This window comes from Centroberyx gerrardi, chromosome 12, assembly GCF_048128805.1.
Source record: "Centroberyx gerrardi isolate f3 chromosome 12, fCenGer3.hap1.cur.20231027, whole genome shotgun sequence".
NCBI lineage: Eukaryota > Metazoa > Chordata > Actinopteri > Beryciformes > Berycidae > Centroberyx > Centroberyx gerrardi.
Window position 1 is genome coordinate 970,785 of NC_136008.1, and position 15,000 is coordinate 985,784.

General features: G+C 44.7%; 2 protein-coding genes across 2 annotated transcripts in view; both read right to left on the reverse strand.

Moving 5' to 3' along the window:
* adam15 (ADAM metallopeptidase domain 15) overlaps positions 1-3,613 on the reverse strand; it is a 39,132-nt gene extending 35,519 nt beyond the window's left edge. The window contains exons 1-2 of the mRNA XM_078287327.1: positions 3,014-3,613; positions 1-74 (exon numbers count right to left, since the gene is read on the reverse strand). The exon at positions 1-74 is cut by the window's left edge and continues 27 nt beyond it. Of these exons, the coding sequence (XP_078143453.1) occupies positions 1-74; positions 3,014-3,152 (213 nt within the window). The 5' untranslated portion in view covers positions 3,153-3,613. The remainder of the gene's footprint in view (positions 75-3,013) is intronic.
* Positions 3,614-7,222: 3,609 nt separating this feature from the next.
* Positions 7,223-15,000, reverse strand: part of dcst1 (DC-STAMP domain containing 1) — an 11,996-nt gene continuing 4,218 nt past the window's right edge. Inside the window, exons 5-15 of the mRNA XM_071903737.2 lie at positions 14,458-14,597; positions 14,192-14,378; positions 13,484-13,627; positions 12,854-12,975; positions 12,424-12,578; positions 11,558-11,657; positions 9,399-9,494; positions 8,983-9,109; positions 8,718-8,834; positions 8,376-8,518; positions 7,223-7,339 (exon numbers count right to left, since the gene is read on the reverse strand). Coding sequence (XP_071759838.2) covers positions 7,223-7,339; positions 8,376-8,518; positions 8,718-8,834; positions 8,983-9,109; positions 9,399-9,494; positions 11,558-11,657; positions 12,424-12,578; positions 12,854-12,975; positions 13,484-13,627; positions 14,192-14,378; positions 14,458-14,597 — 1,448 coding nt within the window. The remainder of the gene's footprint in view (positions 7,340-8,375; positions 8,519-8,717; positions 8,835-8,982; positions 9,110-9,398; positions 9,495-11,557; positions 11,658-12,423; positions 12,579-12,853; positions 12,976-13,483; positions 13,628-14,191; positions 14,379-14,457; positions 14,598-15,000) is intronic.

The following is a 15,000-nucleotide window of genomic DNA, read 5'->3' on the forward strand; positions in this document are numbered from 1 at the left end:
GCGTCCGTCCACCAAGACGAAGGGCCGGGTTTTCTCCAGCAGGGGGCGCCGCTGCTGCTGCCGCCGCTCCGCACCTGAGGACAGAAAACACACACGGGTCAGACCCGAGCGGTCGGCCGGACCCGCGGCTTCACCGGGGGTCGGGCTGCACTCCGCTGAACGACACGGAAAACAAGTCGGAGTCGGAAATGAGTTCTCCGACAAACACAGCTGACGTCACAGCAGTGTGAAAAGTCAACTGAAATCCCTTTGCATCAATTTGTACTTAATAAAACTTGATTTTACTTGATATGTAGTTTTTGTGTTATGAAAACGCTTTGTAACAACTTTGTAGTTTGCATCTGTAACGCAACTCAGTGACTTGTGCTTCGTTACTAGATAGAAGTCTTTGCTGTATGAACTAGCTTAACGTTACCAGAGCGTTGTCAGATAGCTAACGTTAACGTTAGCGGGCAGAGCGTTGTGTCCGTGTTTTCCCCAGCAGACGCACCGGAACACATTTAGATCGGACGTCGGGAATACCAACTAGGAACTACTGACTTCTGACTTCCAGTGGAGCGCAGCGATTGGGAGGCGACTGGGTTTGTTCAGGTGGAGTCTGGTAAACTCTGTTCTGTAGGTTTGAACTGAGCCTCGCTTGCTGATTGGCTAATCTCACAGCGAATCAGCACGCGTCCTCGTTTGGTCAGTCAAACTTTGTCATCCGATAAAGAAGAAGATGAAACCAGCTAGCTGCTCTCTAAAGGGAAAATGATACTTGTGCTTCAAAGTGTCGCTGCAGCTGTCTCTCCGGACGTTTCTACTTCTGTTGGTGAGAAACTCTAGATGTCAGGGTGGAGCTCTGTCACACAGAAGGGACAGAAGAAGAAGTCGTAGTGAAACTCATGTCTGGGTCTGGGTCTGGGTCTGAGTCTGGGTCTGGGTCTGGGTCTGGGTCTGAGTCTGATTTGTCATAAATTGTTCCAACATCACGGGCAGCAGAGAAAGGTCTGAACTGAGCAGGAGATTCAGAAAAATCTCAATGCAAAATGTTCAAGTGATGCTTCACTCCTACCAGGACAACACACACACACACACACACACACACACGGAATGATGATAAAACCAGTCTTTAGTGGATAAATCAGTGACGGTAACATTTGAATTCAGTTCTACAGTTTTTTGTCTTTGCCTGTTCTCAAACTTCCTCTGAACGACACTACCAATCAAAAGTTTGGACACACCACATTTTTCAATATTTTTACTAATTTTCCACATTTTACATTAACAGTAAAACATCAAAACTATGAAATGACACAAATGGAATTATGCAGCGACCAAAAAAGTGTTAAACAAATCAAAACTATCTTATATTTTAGATTCTTTGCCTTGATGGAAAGACAAAGGCTTTGGAAAGAAATTCATACATAGGATCAACTTCACTATTTATATTTGTCTAAGAAACTAATTTCAAGCTTTTAAGCAGAAGCCTTTAGATCAGAATGCTTTAAGAGAATGAAACAGAACATTCAGTCAGACTGCTGACTGTAGTTTACAGTTTACTGAGACAGACAGCAGCCTGACCTGGATGTTTTACCTTCTAGATATTAAGTTTACTCTCATTTCCAATATCTGCCAACATCAGTGTGTGATGTTCAGTAACCTGCAGGAGCTGTTTATCTTGTGATGAAGACTCGTTTACTTTTCCCTCCAGAGAGAGAAAGAAGATGAGGGACTGACACCAAAACCTGACGTTTACCGCTGGAAATATCTGGAGGTGACGTCACCTCGTCTACGATTGGCCGGTTATCCACCAAGAAGAAAAACACAACTAACTACTAAATGGAGCAGGGCCGGTTTCAGCCTGCTATATTAGGGTGGGCTGGTAGAAATAATAGGTGGGCAACTTGGGCGGTAGGTAGCCCAGAGGTTAGAGAAGCAGACTAGTAGTCCGAAGTTGCCGGTTCGAATCCCTGGCCAGATGGCACAAAAATCTGGCAAAATGACAGCTGGCAACCGGAGGGCTGTCAGAGTCAAGATCAGATGCTGCTGCCATCGAGCCCTCAGGCCTCTCCAGCTTATGGCTGTGTGTTTGTGTATGGGCTGTTTGGATGGGTTAAATGCAGAAGATTCATTTCCCCATGGGGATTAATAAAGTAGTATTTTATTCTATTCTAATTTATAAAGAACAATTTGAAGCAGGGAAATTGGGAGGTAGTGAAGCAGCATTTCTAAGCTGCTGCTACCCTATGATCTGAGTCAGTGGAGGGCAGATTGATTTACCCTAAAATAAAAAAAAATCCTTAATCCAGATTTTAACATAATCAACTCAATCAAAACTCAATTCAATTCAATAGGCTTTATTGGCATGACATTTGACGTGTCTCACTGGATTAGGTTTTAATTGTATTTGAGAACTAAGCTCATCCAATGAAAAGAAATGTTATGACATTTCTTTTGGAATGGAGGCAGAGTCACAGAGGTTTAGAGGAGTTTTCACACCATCAGCTGCCCATGAGCAAGGCACTGAACCCCCACACTGCTGCAGTCAGCTGGCAGCCTGAAGGTTTTTCCATCACTTTCTATGTACTTGTGGTTTTACATCCCCTACCGGCCCACACCGTCTCACCGCCCCGTCAGGACTCCTGTCTGTCCCTGCTGTGCAGATTACAGCCACAGGTGAAATATGTATTACACATTTCCATGTTGTTGACTTTTTTCTCTCTTTTGTTTTTTTGTCTGAGTCTTTCTGTCTTGTGTTGTATCTGATCTGTTCTTACTGACTGTCTTTTTTTGTTGTTGCTTTACATCTTTCTATTTGTCCTGTGCTTGTTGTCTTCTTGCTTTGCTTCTGTTTCATCTCAATGGTTTTATCCTGCTGATAGAGTTTTCATATATTTTATTAAAAGAAACCTCATTCTGCATAAGAAACGGCTTGAAAACAGGTAGGTGAGATACTTCTATCAGAAAATCTGGCAGGTAAAAATGATTCTTAACAGGTAAGTGTGTTTAGAGCTGAGTAAAGCCGGTGTACCGTGCAGTGAGCTCTGTGTGTGTCTGTCCGGTAGAAATCCTCCCGGTTCTCCCCCCGGCGGTCCGCTCACAGCGCGGCCGGCGGTGAGCGCAGCCCGGGCGGCCAGCAGCAGCAGCAGCAGCCCGGCGGCTCGGTTCATCCTGCCGGGGTCCGAGTTTACCGTCCGACCGACCGACCGACCGATCCAGCAACTCCAACAAGAGGCAACCGGCAACAGGTTGCTGTATGAGGAAACCTCCCGTCCCGTCCGGTTACCTCACCGTGTCGAAGCAGCGGGGAAACCTCGACCGAGAATCCATGTTATTGTGAATCCGGTAACATCCACCGCCCGGCCGGGTCGGGCTGGTCAGAGGCGGGGGAGCGGCTGCTGTCCCGGGCGACGGGCAGAGGCGGTGACCGTTAATTCTCCGTTAATGTAGCGGGCAGACTCCTCGGTCCTCCGGTCTCCGGTAACTGCGCAGCTTTGGCGAAAACAGTTTCTGCCCAAAACGAATCACGACAGAACCGGCAGCCTGTCGGTTTGGACCTCCGGCGGCCCGTCAGCTCTGGTACCGGGTGAACCGTCCTGAAGGCCCGTCTCGTGCCGCTGGACACCGGACCGCCTGTGTTTATACCGGGAGTTCAAATGATACGTCACCCAGCTGCGTCAAGCTAGCCAGCGTTAGCCACAAGACCGGAGGTTAGGCGATATGGCCTTCAAAATAAAATCGTATTTGTCAGTTTTGTAAAGTAAAAGATAGTGTATACAGTATTTAGATGACGTAATGCGTCCTCCGGCGGCCATATTGGAAGTCCACAGGTCCTGGCAACAGCTGATAGCATTTCTAAACTTTCTACTGTTGTCTCAACAGTGAAACATCATTGATCTGACTCGTTATTGGTTAGATAATGTTAGCTAGTTAGCATGTGGTCATTACTGCCTTTTGATTTGCACAATAATGTTAGGTGGCTAGCTGTAGCTGCGTATTAAAGAGAGCATAAACACTTTATAGAAGCCACATAGGTTTACATCTACATAAAATGTGATTTAGAGCTGATTCACACATTAACATCAGTGTGTTTGCTGGCTAGTTAGCTAGCTAACAGTTTGTTCAGGTTAACTGAGCTGACTCTTCTCAAGCTACAACTCAGAGTGTTTTGGAGTAGAGACTAGGGCTAAAGACAAGACAGTTTACTGTGTCACAGTAACCAAATCCACCTTATCACACTATTCACTTTTACTGAGAACGTTACTGAATGGATCTACAGCCACACCACAACAAGCTGACTCAGCTGCTCTCTGCTTCTAGCTGCTTCATACAGATTTACACTTTATTAACTAACACACAGTTCTACAGATTTACACTTTATTAACTAACACACAGTTCTACAGATTTACACTTTATTAACTAACACACAGTTCTACAGATTTACACTTTATTAACTAACAGACGACAGCAGACTGGTGATGAAACTGTAAAGCCTCTGTTGGGATGTAAAGAGCAACAAAAACTTTCTTAAAATGAAATACTTTTTTAATTTACCACTGATTCCCCACTGATATTTTCACTTTGGTAGGCTACTCTATTTCCCAAAAGCATCACTCAGTGAGGCTTTTATTTAGAAAATTCTGACCGGATGTACTGTTTTTGATTCTGACTGGCTTGACAAAGGTATTTGAGTTTGTGAGACAAGCACACACACGCACACACACACACACACACGCACACACACACACACACACACACACACACACAGGCGGGATTTCCTCTCTGGTCTTAACTCTTTCCTGTCTGGAGTGATGGAGGTTTCCAAACTGCGGTTCAGGGTCCTGGAGGAGGCTGCAGGGTCCTGGAGGAGGCTGCAGGGTCCCAGCAGTTACACTGATGCTTCACTGTGTCACATTTCCTGATTAAATCACAAAACCATCATCACCTCAGATGGAGACTAAACCCTGTGGAGGTCTTCAGCCTCGGCCTCCTGTGGTTCACTCTACCATTCAGCAACCTGCTGATATTTACTGGTCATAAAGCAGGAATATTACACATTTAACCTTTAAATTCATCCTCCATTTTACTCTTCATATTTATATTTCTGTATTGTTTACTTTGCTGCACAGATCGATAAAGTTTCATCCTGTCTTCGTCTTGACCGGACAGCAGAGAGACACCCTCCTGTTATCAGACGGTGACGTTGCCTGTCTGAGTTGACCAACATGTTGCCCAGCATGTTGCCCAGCATGTTGGCCAACATGTTGCCCAGCATGTTGCCCAGCATGTTGGCCAACATGTTGCCCAGCATGTTGCCCAGCATGTTGGCCAACATGTTGCCCAGCATGTTGCCCAGCATGTTGGCCAACATGTTGCCCAGCATGTTGCCCAGCATGTTGCCCAGCATGTTGCCCAGCATGTTGCCCAGCATGTTGGCCAACATGTTGCCCAGTGTGTCAGACTGCAGCGCTGAGATGTGTGAATGAATCGGCACGTGCTGCTATGTGTGTGTGGGGGATTAACGGCATTATGCGACTGCTTTCCTACATATCTAATCTGATAATATGATCATGCTGTGATGTGAAGTGTACAGCACACACACACACACACACACACACTGGATTTACCTGCTCTCACGTTCCATCGTTTTATCCACATCAGCTAAACACTGTAACACTGTAACACTTCAACACACACACACACACACACATTTAATTTATTTTATTGGATCATTTTCAAAATGCTTTGGGACTTGACTTGGGTTCTGGTGACTTGGGACTTGACTCTGACTTGTACTTTGATGACTTGAAAAGGTTTCTAAAGTCTTGACTTGAGATCTTGTGTTTGTGTAAATGACTTAGATTGAAAGTGATGAGATTTGTTCCAGCGGACGACTGAATTTAAATTCTGTTTTCTGAATTTGTATGGAATGATTGAACTTATTGAAGTTGAAACTGATTATAGAAATCAAACTCATGATGCTCTTACCAAGTTTTTATCCTATTAAAACCATATTGCATTGAAAAGTCCTAGATATTTAGTTTTCTTTAAGATATTAAATTGATACTGGACTCTTGATTTGTTCTGACTTGACTTGCTGTTCTACATTTAGACTTGGGACTTGACTTGAGACTTCAGCCTCAAGACTTGAGACTGACTTGGGACTCGAGCAGAGTTGACTTGGTCTCACCTCTGGATGTTGGTGCTTCTCTGCCATGAATGAACGGAGCCCAGTGTGTCTCTGCTTCATGTGATTTAATAGCAGCCGTCAGTGTCAGTCAGCAGCCTGTCTGTGTCTCTCCTGTCTGTGTCTCTCCTGTCTGTGTCTCTCCTGTCTGTGTCTGTGTCTCTCCTGTCTGTGTCTGTGTCTCTCCTGTCTGTGTCTGTGTCTGTGTGTGTTGCAGCAGACGGAGTCCCAGCCGCTCCAGGCAGCAGATCCAGGCGGAGCAGCGCTGCAGAGGACAGACTGCTGTTACTTCCTGCTTCTGTACTGACAGCAGTGTCAGTGACTACGTTTACATGGACTGCAATAATCCGACTATTGACCTTATTCTAAATAAGACAATATTTCGATTAAGGTGTTTACATGAGTTGCTTATAGAATATTCCATTCATATTCCCGTTTACATGCTACAGAGCAGTCAGATTAATGACTGAAGACGCCCACAGGACGTCCTGCGTCCGAGTCTCCCTCCTGAATTTAACCTGAAACCCTTCCTGTCATGTTGCTGCCGTGGTTTATACCCTCATGAGTATGTAGTGTTGGGACTTCTTTTTACCGGTGGCAGTCATCTTTTCTTCTGTAAACAAGTTGCGCAACACTCGCTGGAAGTTACAGCGTGCGTCGTCAAGCAGTTGGATCGCCGTACGTCGCAAAATGCTGCAAAAACTCTGACAGGACGTCACAGTGTGAATAAGGTGTTTACATGTCTACAACGCACTTCAATAATGAGACTAAGATCGGAATACTCCACGTCTTAATTCGACTACTGCTTACTCCGACTATGACCTTATTCGGGTTAAGGTCATCAGAACATGCTGTTTACATGGCAGTGTGTTATTCAGAGTATTGTCTTAATCGGGTTAATATCAGAATATTGCCGTCCATGTGAACGTGCTCAGTGTTTCAGAAGCAGCTGTCCTGCAACACTGACACAGCTCTAACACAGACACGGGTTCCATCTGCAACTATTATTATATCTCAATATTGCTGTAATAATGATTAGTTTAATATTGTTGCTCAGTAACGCACCGTCCGGTGCCTCCGTCCCCGGCTGATGATGCGTTTCCTGTTCATGGAGGAAATCCGCTGCTGGATCTGGAGGTTGTAGAGGAACAAGACTCGCTTCTTCTCTCTCTGCAGAGAGAGGGAGAGAAGTCACTGGTCAAATGGATTGTGGATGGTACATATGTTTAACAGTTACACAGATGAACACACACACACACACACACACACACACACTGATACGAGAGAAGAAAGGGATTTCATTTTGTCAGTGTCTTTCCAACCAATAAATCTCAGAGAAACCAACTGCTCTCTCTCTCTCTCTCTCTCTCTCTCTCTCTCTACATGCAGTAAATAATGTGTAGAAGAAGAAGACGACGGTCGAGAGACATGGAGTCAGAAGGTGGAGAGAGAGGCTGGTAATGACCCTCATTAACACTTTTCTTCCACTAAATCCTCTTTCATTCACCCTCTCTCTCTCTCTCTCTCTCTCTCTCTCTCTCTCTCTCTCTCTCTCTCTCACCCTCTCTCTCTGTCTCTCTCTCTCTCTCTGTCTCTCTCTCTCTCTCTCTCTCTCTCTCTCACCCTCTCTCTCTGTAATGCTATTACACTAATCTGTTCTCAGATCAGCTTTACTCCACACAGCGCCTCTTTGCGTATAGGATTTGATTTCACACACACACACACACACACACACACACACACACACACACGTATGACATCATCTTTGTTCATCAGAGCGTGGTGTGATCCTGGTGCAGCCTGGCTGGAGACACACTGCTGCTGTTCACCTGAACCACTTTAACACTAACAGCACCAATAACACATTTCTTTACAGAAGTAAACACACACACACACACATTGTTTTCCCCGTAATGAAAAAATCCTCTGCAGCTTTTCTCTGTGGCTGACTTATTTACCCATGATCCTCTGCAGGTAAACACAGAAACGGCTCTGTGGTTCAAAGTCCAGGCTGAGGATTAAGAGCTGTATTCATACAATTACCATGGAGTTCACACACACACACACACACACACACACACACACACACACACACACACACACACACTCATATGCATTCCAAGAATTATCGCTCTTTGGCTTTGTAGGGCCAGCTAGTTTCATGGTGTGTGTGTGTGTGTGTGTGTGTGTGTGTGTGTGTGTGTACCGCAGGATAGTGGAAGGCAGCGATGACTCGTCTGAGGCGGTTGGTGTAAACCTGCAGACAGCTGAACAGCGCCGCCAACAGGACAGAACATACACAGGTGACATACACACCTGCAGGGAGGGGGGAGGGGGGGGACACACACACTGGGGGGGGGGGGAGAGAGAGAGAGAGAGAGAGAGAGAGAGAGAGAGAGAGAGAATGACATTTTATAAAAAAATTTAGATTGATATTCACTCACAACTTTGATCTTCAGTTACAGGAGTCTTTATCTGTCACACACACACACACACACACACACACACACACAGAAACACACACACACATCTTTGACCTTTGACCTACTCTGGTTGCTGGTGGTCATGTGGAGGCTGGAGGAGGAGTTGAAGGCAGCGACAGTCTTCCTCAGGAGGCGGGCCATCATGGAGGCTCCGCCCACTCTGATGTCCACATGGTGGCTGCCTGCAGAGGGGCGGAGCCACACACCGGACAGGAAGGGACCCGACTTTAAAGCTGCACGATGTCAGTGTTTACAACTGTTTGAATTGTGAGGACTGTGTGTGTGTGTGTGCGTGTGCGTGTGCGTGTGCGTGTGCGTGTGTGTGTTTACTGGTGAGGTTGAATTGGGTGACGCTGTGTCTGCTGACGATGTCCAGCATGTGAAACACTGACAGATCCACAGCCAGCAGGACGGCAGACAGCAGAGCAACACACACCACCTGCAACACAGCCACCACCTGCACACACACACACACACACACACACACACACACACACACACTCAGTCAAATACTGTCAACTGATTCCACTTCTACAGGTGAAATAACTTCAGTCACATAACGAGGTTTAACTCAAAAATGTTTTCACCAGTCCACAGGAAGTGATGTAACTCTCCTTTGTGCTTTCTACATGTATCATCATCATTATCATTAATATCATTATCATTATCATTATCATTAATATCATTATCATCATCATTATCATTATCATTATCATTATTATCATCATCATCATCATCATCATCACCACTTGTCGGAGCTCAGTGGGATGGATGGCTGGACTCCAGGGGTCGATGAACTGACTTCTCTCAGATCTGCTGAGAGGAAACAGACAGCGCTTCCCCTGCAACATGAGACGAGACGAGATGAGAAGAGACGAGACGAGATGACAGGTGAGATGAGACATGAGACAAGATGAGACGAGATGAGACGAGAGATGAGATGAGATGATAGATGAGATGAGATGAGAGGTGAGATGAGATGAGACGAGATGACAGGTGAGATGAGACATGAGACAAGATGAGATGAGATGAGACGAGAGATGAGATGATAGATGAGATGAGATGAGATGAGAGGTGAGATGAGACGAGATGAGAGGTGAGATGAGACATGAGACAAGATGAGACGAGATGAGACAAGATGAGATGAGAGATGAGACGAGATGTGATGAGATGAAAGATGAGACGAGATGAGATGAGAGATGAGACGAGATGTGATGAGAGATGAGACGAGATGTGATGAGATGAAAGATGAGACGAGATGAGAGATGAGAAGAGATGAGATGAGAGATGAAAGATGAGACGAGATGAGAGAAGTGAGATGAGATTAGATGAGAGATGAGAGACGAGATGAGAGGAAAGATGAGATGAGAGGTGAGATGAGACGAGATGAGAGATGAGAGATGAGAGACGAGATGAGGAGATGAGAGGAGAGATGAGAGGTGAGATGAGACGAGATGAGACGAGACGAGATGAGAGACGAGATGAGAGGTGAGATGAGACGAGATGAGAGATGAGATGAGACAAAATGAGATGAGAGATGAGACGAGACGAGATGAGAGATGAGATGAGATGAGACGAGACGAGATGAGACGAGATGAGACGAGACGAGATGAGACGAGACGAGACGAGATGAGATGAGATGACAAGTGAGACGAGATGAGAGGTGAGATGAGATGAGATGCAACGAGATGAGACGAGATGAGATGAGACGAGATGAGAAGTGAGACGAGATGAGAGTTGAGATGAGATGACAAGACAAAATGAGATGAGACGAGACGAGATGAGACGAGATGAGACAAGATGAGACAAGATGAGAAGTGAGACGAGATGAGAGTTGAGATGAGATGACAAGACAAAATGAGATGAGACAAGACGAGATGAGACGAGATGAGACAAGATGAGAAGTGAGACGAGATGAGTTGAGATGACAAGACAAAATGAGATGAGACGAGACGAGATGAGACAAGATGAGACAAGATGAGAAGTGAGACGAGATGAGAGTTGAGATGAGATGACAAGACAAAATGAGATGAGACGAGACGAGATGAGACGAGATGAGACAAGATGAGACAAGATGAGAAGTGAGACGAGATGAGAGTTGAGATGAGATGACAAGACAAAATGAGATGAGACAAGACGAGATGAGACGAGATGAGACAAGATGAGAAGTGAGACGAGATGAGTTGAGATGAGATGACAAGACAAAATGAGATGAGACGAGATGAGATGAGACGAGATGAGACAAGATGAGAAGTGAGACGAGATGAGAGTTGAGATGAGATGACAAGACAAAATGAGATGAGACGAGACGAGATGAGATGAGACGAGATGACAGATTAGATGAGACAAAATGAGACGAAATAAAACAAGATGAAACAAGGGGAATTTTACACTCAATCATCATCTCTTCTGCGTTATTACATAGCATATAAATATCTACATGTAAATAATACTAATAATACAACTAACACTACTGCTAGTACTGCTGCTGCTACAAGTACAAGTACTTTTATTAGTAGCAGTGGTAGTGGTCCTAGTTGTAGTAGCAGCAGTATTATTATTGTTACTATTAGTATTAGTATTATATTTGAATAGTACTTTTCTTATATGGCAAGGAAATTGCAAAACATTGACGCTTCAGAGCTGTTCCTGTATTTTGTAATGAAGCAAAGAATTTAATCTGAAGTGTGAAACTCACACTGACAACAGTTACTGTGTTGAAGTCAGACTCTGCTGAAAAGTATTGAGGTTATTAGTGAGCTTGAGACCTTTACTCACAAAATACTAACATCTCAGAGGATATCGTCACTTTTAGTTTTGACATATTGAGAATGAAGCTCAGGTAAATGTGTTTAATATGGAGAAAGTGTATAACTGTAGTGAAACATGACACAGCTGTTCTCACCGCTCTCCTCCTGCGGCCGTCGATCAGTCTGAAGTATCTGGTGATGTAAACGTTGTCGAAGCGAACGTCCTGCCTGAAGCGCCTGCTGTAACCAAACGCCCTGCACACACACACACACACACACACACACACACACACACACACCTGACCAGCAGCTCAGAGTCCCAGTCCTCATTTCTCACTCTATGTGACACATAGAAAGAGAGAGAAATAACTAAACTGTCAAATGTAAATGTGTTGATTCAGATGTTTAGTGTAAATATCAACCTGCACACAGTCAGTGGGCAGTTTACACCCAGCTGGGCATTAGGGAGATGAAATGTCATTTATCATCATTTATTACACAGCTTTGCTCAATACTTGATTCTGATTGGCTGATGAAGGCATTTTGAGGAGTGTTACTTCTGAATAACAAATCTCTGTTTTCACATCTCATCACATCACTGTAGTCAACAAGTCTGGTCGATTATGTTGATTTGTAATCAGATTACCTGGCTCCACCCTGTGGCAGAACCACGTTACTGCAGTTATTTCTGACTTAACTAAAGATTTCTACAACATGACTGTATTGGATTAAAAGAGAACAAAACCTTTCATTGCTGGTTAGAGGCTGAAGGAGGATCTAACTGCATCTGTTATGTTTCTATGTTTATGGTTATGGTTGGTTTTTTGGCAGAAGCTTGTAAATGACTTTAGCTTATAATAAAACCATATTAAATCAATATTTTGTGGGTCAACTTAGGAATTAGACACACTAAGAAACTCTTCTGCTGCAGTGAGCCTGAACACCGGCAGCAGACCGGTGGAACTGTGAAAAGAAAATCGAGGTCAGATAAATAAAGGTTTTAAAAGAAGCTGAGGCTCACGAGGTGAAGATGGAGGTGAAGGAGAGGGAGAGGAGGAGCTGCAGGAGGCGCAGCAGCCGCTCCATCCCTGCCGTCAGCTGACTGAACGACCTGCTGAGGGACTCGCTGAAGTCCTGCTGCAGAGACCCAGACAGGACCGACTGCTGCTGCTGCTCCTGGGGGGGGGGGGGGGGGGAGGTCAGAGGTCAGTGAAGGATCAATTCAGTTCACACACTGTGGATTTAACAGGAAGTAAAGCAAAAAGCCAAAGCAAAGCCAAAACCTGCTTTGTACTATTAGATGTCAGGCTTTACACAGACTTGGTTTTGGGGTTTAGTTCCTCTTTAAAATACTGAAGGACCTGACTATAGGCTACTGTCACATGACTTCTGATTGGCTGAGCTGAGTCTCTGTGTGTGTGTGTGTGTGTGTGTGTGTGTGTGTGTGTCACCTGCAGCACCAGCTCGGAGCTGAACTCTCTGCTCAGCAGGTCGATGGAGCGGTTCAGCTGATCGAACGTCTGACCGAAGTTTCCCTCCACGGGGATCTGCTGCCTGCACCACGGAGTCATGACTGACCGACACACAGAGCATCACTTACAAACACACTCTCCTGTTAAGGGTTAGGGTTATTTCCCCAAACTTGTAATGCGATGCTAACGTTCTGCAACATAACACAGTTCAGGTAGGAGCACAAAATGAAAAATAAACAAACAACTACCAATAAAGAAGTCATTTCCTGTGTAAACATGAAAATGGCGGCAGCTGGTCTGGCAGCAGCTTCTGCTTTTCAGCTTTTTTTTTTGGTGCCGATGGAGAACGTATAAAGTCCACATTCCTCTACAGCAACCGTTTAAACACTCTGCTCACATGTCAGAGCTCCAGATAATATAATAATAATAATAATAATAATAATAATAATAATATAACACTGCCATGCTGCAGACTGGTGGCTCTGCTCCCCCTGCTGGATGGATGCAGCATGACCAGCTGTGTGTCAGCAGACAGCTTGTCGGACCTTGTGTTAGCGTGTGTGTTCCCTGTGTGGAGGGAGTGTGTAACGGGCCTCTATGACCTTTCACCTCTCATGACATCACACAAGAAGTGGAGCCTCATGGAAGCGCAGAGGAAGTGGCTGATGACGGGAACTCTGACCGCCTGCATGCAGCGCTGCCACCGGACCTGGAACCAGTCTGCACAGCGCCGCACGGCCTGCTGCGCCACCGCTGACACACACACACACACACACACACACACACACACACACACACACGCACACACACACACACACCAGGTGTAAGTTTTTCTGTTGACTGAGTACAGCTGCTATGAAAATAAAAGAATAAAGCTTTTGCACTCAATAATAACGTCAAACAGTTTTCATGTTCTTCCTGACTTCCTGTTGCCAAATGACAAATAAAACAAAAGTAATAAAAATAAAAGTCATTCTTCTAAACTGTTATACTTTGCATATATCTTGACATTTTTTGTAGACATTTTTACTCATTTCATACTGCATATGTTTGATATTTTTGGTATATTTTTCATAAGACAATTACATTTTTGCTGTTATTTGGCACACACTCCAAATTTTTCACACTTTTCATTCAAATATTTGAACTTAGCGTTCTACTGTTTAAGTTGTTCCCACTTCTCTTCTTGTATTTTTAGGTTTTTCTTTACTGTATCCAGTTACTATTTACTGTTGCAACGACCTAATTTCCCTACATTATCAATAAAATGAAGTTCTATCTTAATTAAGTCTATTTAATCTCATCTTCACCACTCACTGTCGCACTGCATCATGGTCCTGGCGGTGAAGCGCTCCTGCGTTGTGTTCCCGGAGGCGGCGGCGGCGGCGGCGGCGGGTTGCGGTTGGAAGCGGTCGTAGCCGTACTGCGACACGACCTCGTCTCTGATGCTCTGGAACTTCCTGCTGACGCTGCGAGCCTCTTCCTGAAACTCTGCTGTGTCGTTCTGACAGGGAGACAGGAGCAGGAGTGACCTCTGACCTCTGACCCCTCTGACCTCTGAACCCCCCCCCTCTCTCTCTCACCTGTATCTCCTGGGCGATCAGGATGAACGGCTGCACGGTCTCTCTCCACATCAGCCTGCTGTGTTGGAGCTGCAGGTCCAGACTGCAGCCCAGAGACAGAGCAGCGGCCTGGACGTTACGCTGGACGTTCCACACCGGGCCTGGGGGCACGATCATAATATCAATAATAATCAATAATAATCAATATTCCTGCTAAAATCATCATGTATGATAGAGAAGTGCAGGAAATAAGGCATAGAAAAAGCCAGGGAGGAAAAGTTATTTACATATCTGTTATTATTTTCATCATCACCATCATCATCATTTGTCTTTATGGCGCTTATCTAAAAGTAGAGCTTACAGAGTGGTTTGCCAAAAGGAATAGAAGCAAATAAATATATTATATATATATATATATATATATATATATATATACGACATGATATGACAAGATACGATACAATACTGTACATCATGATAGTATACTGCGCATACAACACAATATATTTAATGATATAATACAATATGATACAATCCGATGATATGATACAATACTATACAATA